General features: G+C 39.3%; 1 protein-coding gene across 1 annotated transcript in view; it reads left to right on the top strand.

Annotated features, from left to right (window-relative positions):
• The window catches only part of UST (uronyl-2-sulfotransferase), a gene marked incomplete at both ends in the record, with an annotated part of 51,859 nt that overhangs the window by 4,419 nt on the left and 38,281 nt on the right, over positions 1-9,159 (top strand). Inside the window, one exon of the mRNA XM_010081923.1 lies at positions 3,817-3,896. Within this exon, the coding sequence (XP_010080225.1) occupies positions 3,817-3,896 (80 nt within the window). The remainder of the gene's footprint in view (positions 1-3,816; positions 3,897-9,159) is intronic.

Genomic DNA, 9,159 nt, shown 5'->3' with positions numbered 1-9,159 from the left:
GTGTGGGGTGGGGGGGGCCCCCCCCCTGCCTCTCCCCACACGCTCTTGTGTCCTGGCATTTCCCTCTCCCTGGATCCCTGTTCAGCAGCATTAACTCTCTGGTGCAATTTAGTTAATTTTAAAAGCAAATTACCATCTTTTTCAGCACTGTTTCACTGAAACAGCCTAACTCCCCCAGGAGAGCTCAGGGCAGCAGCGAGAAAGAAAGAGAAATGGCTCTTTATGGACTGTTATCCTAGCAGGCATGTGCTCCTTTCAGGCTTCCTCCAGACATTTTTACAGCTTCTCCCTCCAAACATGGATGTGTTCTGGTTCATCTTTCCCCTAATGGTGTTTCCCTTGGTAGTTTATCTTCTGCTGCTTGTGCCTTTTCATCTCTTTTCAAACTTAGTTTGGTTTAAGAGCATCTCCTACATCATCTGTGCTTGTATGTAGCTCTCCTTCATCACTCATTCCTTCAAAAAGTACTTGCTTTCCTCAGCTCTCATCCTCTGCTTGCTCTTCCTCTTTGTCGGTCCTCTATACTAATCATCATGTGTAAAAAAACCAAAACAAAACAAAAAAAAAAACACAACAAACCACCCCAACCCAACAACAACAACAAAAAACAGTAGAGACCCTACTCTTCTGGGAAACATTGGAAGATTTTTCCTTTCTTTTTTTCTTTCACATCATCTTAAAAGGAGCTGTGGATCACTAGGTATTCCTGAGCAGTCCGTTTGGCTTGTTGGGCTGAAATCAGTTCAGCACAGTGGGATCAGAAAGAGGCCCATTGGAAATATGGCCACAATTTGCATCTGGCTGTGAGCCATTACAGTTATTTATTTTTCCCTCCTGACATCTGTATGTTGTTTCTATTGAGCCTTACTTACCCTTTTGGCAGGGTTTTTAAAAGAATGTTTTTTGCTTGTTTGTTCATATGCGCATTGCAGTTTTATCCTCATCTGCTTACAAGTCCAATTGATCATTAAGCATCTAAATATGAAGGTACTGTCAGTAAGTCAAAAGAAAATTCTGTGTCTGCTTTGGAGTAAGCTATTATCATAGCTCAAGAAGATTGAGTTTGGTAGCAAGAGATTAAAAAAAAGCAAGGAGCCAGATGCTGTCCTGCTCTCTGCGCACCTTTCCAGGCTCCCTTTGCTCCCGAGGCAGACGCGCCTGTGCCAGTCCGGCAGCGGGTTGGCGGGAGCCTGACACTGACATCAGGTGAAGTGCAGTGGGAAGCGTGCTGGGGGTGTAATCTAGCAAGTATGGTACCAGCTCCAGGGTGAGCCGAGGGGCAAGGGAGGCTTGCATGGTACTTTGTAGCACTCACATATACCCACACATCCATATTTTATTTATCTAGCAGTATTATATTAAAGCTGCCTGTCTTTTTAAACTCAGTAGGATTACTTTGTATGGGAATACTATCTTTACATCTCCATATTTATACTGTAATGATGGGTTTTCATTTATTCCAAGATGGAATCACAGTGGTGACCATAGTGGCACGAATAGAGGTTTTTATCCCATATTGATAACTTCCTTCTGCCATCTTCCTTCCTTCAGTCATGCAGATGGAGTAACACAATTGAAATGCCAATATAACATAAGGCTTCATACAGTTCTGAGGATTTCACTTCTCCTGTAACTTGTCTGGGTAAAAACAAGAAAAAAAGCCTGTTGAGACATCTGATACCCAGCCTCTAGAGTCCCCCCTTGTTTCATTTGGCAAGGTGAACGAATATAATTTTTTGGCAGAGAGAGTTACTGGTCCTGAGGAAATGTCAGCTTACTTGGTTTGCTGGGAAAGCCTTTGTGTCTTCAGAGCATTAACAAACAATACACAATTACTTTGTGCCAATTATTGCAGAGTTTCCTGGGCTTTCTAATTCTGGCCTAGGCAAGTTCTGCTCTTCAGGTTTATAAATTTCTTGTTCATAGCATTTATATCATACTGAAGGAGCTGTATGAAGACCTGTTTGTACTTGAATCAAACAGTCCAGAGTTCAGGTACGACTGACGAAAGCAGGGGGGTATTCCCTTCCTGACTTTTTTTTTCCTTTAAATCACACATCTTTTCTCTGTTTTCTCTTGTTTCTGTTTTCCTTTCATATTGTCTGTCTTTCTTTTGGTGGTCTCCTCTTCTTTATATTCCATTCCCTTGGGTTTACAGCCTTTCTCAGACCTAATATACCTCGATATACTTTCTCAGAACCAATATGCCTTGATATACAAGGTCTATACCTAATATGCCGTGGTGTACTCGAACTAGTTTGACAGGAAAAGGCCCATGCTGAGAAGACGGACAAACTGAACTGTTTGCTTCAATGCTCATCATACATGTATATCTATAAAATTGTTGAAGGCAGAGGAAAAGTAGGGAAAAGCATATTAGTGTGGGCACTTTTTTATTCGGTCCTAGAAGTTAAAAGGCTATAGCTTGGGTTGTCTGAAAGAAGGCGGCTGTCCTAGGAACAAATGGAGAATGAAAGGTGGATGAGAAGCAGTAAAATGTGACACGCACTGTAAAAACCGTGGCAAAATACCAGTATATCAAAACTGGGAAACAGAAGGGGAAAAAAATGACAACTGCTGTCCCTTAAATGTTGTTTAATAGTTCTTATGGCATGAACATAGTTTTCTGCCATGCTTTTCAGGCTTTTAGTGCAGTAACTCATCACATGCCAGTCAGTTTATCTTGACCATGCAACAGACTGGACCCCATGTTTTTCCTTATTTTGTCTATGCTAATTATCACATTCAAGTTTGAAGAAATATTTTTTTTAATTAATGTCTTCTTAATGGCATTTAAATTTAGTGCATGAATTGATATGACTCAAACCAGAATGTTTGGTTCACCTTCTTTTATCTCTTTATCACAGTTTATTAATTTCTCTTGTTTTCTGTATTACTTTCTACTACTCAGTTTGTAAAATCAATAAACCTATCATTTCAAATGCTTTTGTGTTCAGTGTCCACAATATAGCCTGCATTTGAGCACAGAACAGAAAATCTGAAAATAAATATTAGGAAATTAATAGTAAGGAAGCAAAATTAACCAGGATGTCTTGACTCTTTAGCTTCTCCACTAGACACTTTGGGTTTCCTCTCGATCATAGCTAGAGCTCAGCTTACACAGCATAGATATTTGTATCCATGGTGCTGTTTTTAATATATGCTGTTTACATTATTCCAGTTTAGTGATCTGAAAGTTTAAATAATTTATTTTTTTTAAAATGGTGTGAAAGTGCCTGAACTAGAACTTAGCATCCTCTTTCTAAAAGAACCCATTTAATTTGTACTCTTAATTTGCTGTAATAGTAAGAGGAATGGCAAGTGCTGATTTCTGTATTTAAACAGACAAATCAATCAGTGTTTTTGGCAATGCTGGCAATTTTTATTGTTATTTTAAAATGCTCATTGGCTCAGCTCGCACTTTATGTTACAATTTCAGACATTTTACATTTTGGTGTCCTGGTGAATTGAGCCAGTGTCTTCAGAGGGCGGCTGCCATTTGCAAAGCTCTGGTGCAGATTTAGGCAGGGTTTAGGGTTTTTTTTAGTTTGTGCCTTTCCTTAAACTGATACCCACTTTCAGAAGTATATAAGCTCCTTGATAGCAGGATGGTGTCTGCAGCTTAACCTTTCTTGCTTAGATATGAAACAGTAGTCATGATATCTTGATGACAGTGTTTGGGAGGTATAGTGGGGAAGGAGTTCCTGAATAATTCAGACTTGAAAATTACATCATCATATGTTGTTTGAGAGTTATATTTGTCTCAAAATGTGCATTGACGTAACATGGAAAATTTGATTTGTTAATTCTTTTTAGATGGAATTGATTAAAAACATAAGCACTGCTGAGCAGCCCTATTTATTCACTAGACATGTTCATTTCCTCAACTTCTCAAGGTAAGGCATTTTTTCAGTTACCAGTCTTTTTAATTGGTTTTTATTAATTTTAGTACATAGAACACTTTTCCTCCTATTTAACGTATAAACAATACGATGTACTTTCCCCCTTCTTTTGTGGCGCTGGAAGTCACATTCAGAAGTTCGCAGTTTTTTTCCTGCGCCCTCTTGTTGCTACAGAATAGTTATGTACAGTATGTTTGTGAAAAGCCAGGATGTTATTGCATGCTTTTGCCTCTGAGATGATCTTGGTTTACAACGTTTCTAGCCAACGTGCGTGAGGCAGTATCCTGGGTCTTTCAGCTCTGCACTCATGTTTTAAAGTGGCAGCCCACTGTTGTGCATGTTTCATCTCTCTATAGCCAGGTACTAATATGAGACTGAAAACTTCACTGAGTTCATGAATTTTGTACCTGGAATGACTCTTCACCGGTTTAACCAATTTAATTTTGTTCTGACAAAATAGTCCCCATTCCACAGGATATGGAAGTATTTATAAACCATTTAAATGGATTATGCTCTGTATCATGGGAGTGCAGTCCCTTCTGGCAGCTATTTAGAAGTATGCAGAAAGACTCTAGAGACATTTGTAGCATGGAATGTGAAGAAAATTTAATTTGGATGAAACTTCAGAGGAATTTTTGGAAGGATGTGAATGAGTGATGCCAGTTAGCAGTTAGCCAGGACACAGAGGTTAAAGCTAACTGCAGATGGTTATTGCCCAGGCTGTAAATTTAATTTGGAAATTATATTCAGGAACCACGCTATCCATGCCACTAGGTTGGAATCATCACATTTAGATAAAAAAAATTCTGTAGAAGTGTGAATTTTCTACAGATCTTTGCATGAGCTTGCGTAACTTTCCAGCATTTTTTTTACATGGTAATGTCAGTGCATGTCCTTTGAATGTATGGCTTCAGGCATGGGTAGATGGTGTAGTAAGATGGGATAAAATCTGGGGGGGGACTGTTGTTGAGCAATTGGAAATTCACTTGATACACAACTTAACTATGGGCATGATTTCCTTACATGAAACCATGAAGAGTTAAACAAAATTCCAGTCTTCTGTGTTCTGATTCCGTGAGAGTTCCATTTCTGATGTATTATCTAAAGAACAGAACTCATTAGAATAGGACTTCATATCTTTGGTAAATGATCTCTTCTCTCTGCTGAAATGCAAGATCAAACAAGTAACCACACCTGAGGGTCAAAGGGACATTTCTTGATTAAACTGATTTTTCAGAGATGGTACACAACATTAGGTACATGAGAAAAAACATGATCATCATTACCTCTCGCTCCTTCCAAGATCCCATTTTCTATACATATGGCACATCCTCTCCACATAAGTAACGTGTTTCTTCTGTAGTGTATCCATTCATGAAATCACTCTGTTTTTCTTCCAAAACAAATTTGTGAAAATATATAAAAAATATAGAAGATGTATAAAAGTATATGCAGCTTCCTTTTTGGCTGTTCCTTGCAAAACTGAAAAATGTACTTTTCATGTTATTGAGAGAACGTAGTTTAGCCAGTAGCTGTAGAGTAGTGAAAAGGCTGGTGAGTATTCTAAACGAGATGCCATTGAAGGGCATCAGCTTCACTTTCTTTTGGTTTAGCATTTCCTAGGGTTTTCTGATAAAGATTTCTGAGAGTTTTAGTCTTTAGTTTCAAAATTTATTGGCAGTGTTACACCTAATAGTGAAGTAGTATATTGAATATTTTCTCTTTAATTCTAGGGTGATTTTTTTTAAACTGAATTTCACTAGGAACTGATGTGTCAAGTATTGATTTTGCAGAAACTTCAAGAAAGTAATTCAAATACACATTATAAATATTACAGAATTGTGAAAGTGTTTTTGTTTTGCTTGATTATTTTTTTTTTAAACTATTCCTTTATAGACCATCTCTAGTGGATAGCTGAACTGAAACTGTCTGTGGAATAAGGTTCCTTACATTTACCCCAGCTTTTCTGCCAGCTCAACGTAAAAGCTGTGAAATACCCCAGAAACGTAAAGAATGAGTGTCAAAGTATCAATGTGGTGTTTTCTGGCTGACAGCAGCTCACCGTGAGCCGCGAGTGGGGTGGATGTGCAGGGGCGGGTAGGAGACAACCAACTCCTGACTGCAGGCTTAGGGCAGCTTCAGATCCATGAAAGGCTCAAAGATCAGCTTGAAGACTGAAGAACCCTACTTTGGTGAAATCTCTTGCTTCTTCCCAAGGCAAGGGAAGCATTGGGAAGCTTTCTACATGCCATTGTAGCAGAACCATTACTGGAAATCATGAGTTTTTGCCAGAGCAGCCATCCTGGGCATTAGTCCAGTGATTTAGCTCACTTCTCTTGTTTGTCATTTCATACCTCTGAAACGAAGCTTTTGTTTGTAGGAAGGGATAAGGAACGCTGTATTTTCTTCCCACCTGTATGTTTCAAGCTGGCAGACAGGTTGGAGATAGAAGGCAGGTTATCTGTGCCACTCTTTTGGTAAGCTCAAAAGTCACTGTAGGGACAAAAGGGATCTCTTCCACTCTCCATGCACTTCTCTGGTTGAGTGCTTTCAAGATCTGTAGGGATTACGTTAAGCTGTTTAGAACACATCACCAAAGTACTTGAGAAGCAGAGAAAGTGTAAGCAGAGTCGTGCAAAATGGGAGTCTGCTTTGCTTTTGCTTACTGGTGCTTCTCAGCTTCCCAAGCAGTAGTAAGAAAAATAAACTTGATTTTTGTTTAACATCACTGATGTGAATAGCAGCATGACAAATCACTTGGATTTCCCCCCTTTGCACCCTGCACCTGCTTATAAACCTGTCAGCACTTGAAGTGCTCTGATTTTTCAAAAAAGCACCACAGCATTTACTTATGATTACTTCCAACTTAAAAAAAAATTAAAATAAAAAAAAAAGGGGGGGGGGCCTATATCTTCTTTCCAGAAAAAATCTCTAGTGGAAGTGAGCTAAGCCTTCAGTGGTGAATTTGAGCACAGGCATGTTTCTGAGGCACCATTAGTTTTGCTGCACAAAGTTCTAAAAACTTGAAAACCTCATTCTGACCTGAATGCTTGCCCAAGGACGTTCTCCCCTCGTTTTTGAACAGTGTTTTAACAGTGCCTGCTGGTTCAGCTGAGTAAATGAATCCCCATTTACTCTGTCTTCATCTTTTCGTTCAGTGCTATCTTTTCTCAATCCAAAGTAGTGCAAAGAGGCAGACAAAAAGGCAAATCTTAAAAGGAAACACTAAAGCAAATCTTACATGAGTTTTTACAGACATAAATCTAATTAATTGCAGCTTCAAACAGAAGAAAAAAACACCAAGTTTCTTGCTCTTCTTTGATGTGAGTGTACGTCTACACAGTGCTTGTCACAGGAAAAGCTTTTATTCCCAATGGCTTGCAGCTTCTGTTCCCAGCCTCTCCCATGCAGCAGGGGCTAGCTTTAGGAGATGACCCAGTGCCTCGAGAGGCCAGCTCCTCCATCCAGTCCATTTTGCGACTTTTTTTTTTTTTGAGGAAGGTGGTGCTGTTTATTGAATTCTCCTTTACTTGTGATTCCTGGGTGAGGCTTTTCACTATAGATTTGTGGTCATCATCATTTCATTCAAAATGCTGGACTGACCTCTCCATATCTGGCTTTCTTCTAGTAACCCTACTTGGAAATGTTTCATGTGCAGAGGTAATCGTTTAGGTGCTTATTGGTTTCACACTGGCTGTTGCTGCTGGGGCTAGCTCAGCATGGGATTTTCTTGCTTTTGATGGGAAAAAGAGTGTATTTCTCAGAAGTCATCCATGAAAGCATCCCAGCTGCATTCGAAGGCGTCGAGTTACACCACCTCTGACGCTTCCTGGGGCATTGGTTCTAGTTGTCTGTCAGCTTTACTGTTCAATTATTGTGGCTAATTTCTAATGTGAATTTCTCTGGCTTTTACTCCTTACTGACTGAAATGCTTTTTTTGTTCCCTGGTGTTCCTCCCATGCATCTGTCTGCCCCTGCCACCTCCAAACACCGTTCACTCTTTTGATTGCAGGTTCTCTCAAACCTGTTGCTGATGGGTGTTTTCCTCATCCATTTAATAACTCTGTGACTCTTTGCTGAAATTTCTGCAATAGTTCCATAGTCTTTATTAAGCGTAAGCATCAAAACTGTACTCTGGACCTGTTTCAGCTTCACTAATGCTGTATATGAAAAAAAAAACCAAAACACCCTCTTTGCAGTTGCCATGCTTATACCTTGTAAAGCTACAGTTGCACCAGCAATCTGGATTTTCAGGGCGAGTGGTTTTTCCAGTGTGTTTCCTAGATCCTTTTCTAGGCACTGTTTATCAGGTTGCCATTCCCCATTCTGTAGAAATGACCTTCATTTCTTTTTTCTTAAATGTGTTAACCAAGGGGGGAAAAAAGAATTATGTGAAGCATGAAAAATTACTAGCTGCTGTCCTACTGCAGTGGATGTTGTGAAGTAGAAAATCCTTTGAATAAAAAAAATAAAGGAAATTCTCCCTTGATATTTATGTGTACTCTGAGAATGCTGGGATTTGTTGGCCTATGTTTAAAAAAGAAAAAACTCTTATTTTTCTCACGTGCTTAAGGAGCTCTAGTAGTTGTCAGTCATAACCTGTGCTGTGGTCTGCAGTGCACGGGGCAGGGTCACCTACCTCCATTTGTGCGGAACTCAAGAATTCAGGAGGTTTGCCTCCTTTCAGGGATGTATGCCCGAAAAGGGCACATTGCAGGACCAGGGTGACAGCTATCATTTATCTTTGTCATATTCCAGTTCCTTTTCAAAGTCAAAGCTGCATATATTTTAAAAAATTATGGGAGCCATTAAATTAATAAAATACTGATAATTTCTTTTGTCTCTTTCTGAATTGAAGTTTGTATACTGATGTTGCTGGGAAAAGCATCCAAAATGTTAATCACAAGCAAATATTCAAGAACGTCTGTACTCTTAAGCAAGTAAAGATTTATATGCTGATACATTTGCTGAGGTTGCAGGTGTTATTGGTGGATCCAAACAGTATGGTGAATAACCTGCAGAGAGACAAAAAATTATTTCAGGATAGCTGCAGGTTGTTCACTGTGCTTTGTCATAAATACCACTGTCATCTATTTATTTAGCCTGAGAAAAAAATGAAGCAGGAATAAGCTTCAAGTTTGTGGAAATGCCCCACGTGACCTCTTACTTAATTCAGCAGAAGATTACTAACTCAGCAGCTACTCAAGATGCTCGGCATGATCTTCAAGTGTCACAGATTCAGAGAGGAGTGTTTGCA

The sequence above is a fragment of the Pterocles gutturalis genome, unplaced genomic scaffold (genome assembly GCF_000699245.1).
Source record: "Pterocles gutturalis isolate BGI_N339 unplaced genomic scaffold, ASM69924v1 scaffold5384, whole genome shotgun sequence".
NCBI lineage: Eukaryota > Metazoa > Chordata > Aves > Pterocliformes > Pteroclidae > Pterocles > Pterocles gutturalis.
The sequence above is the reverse complement of the archived record's forward strand: the minus strand, read 5'-3'. Positions and strand labels throughout refer to the sequence as shown.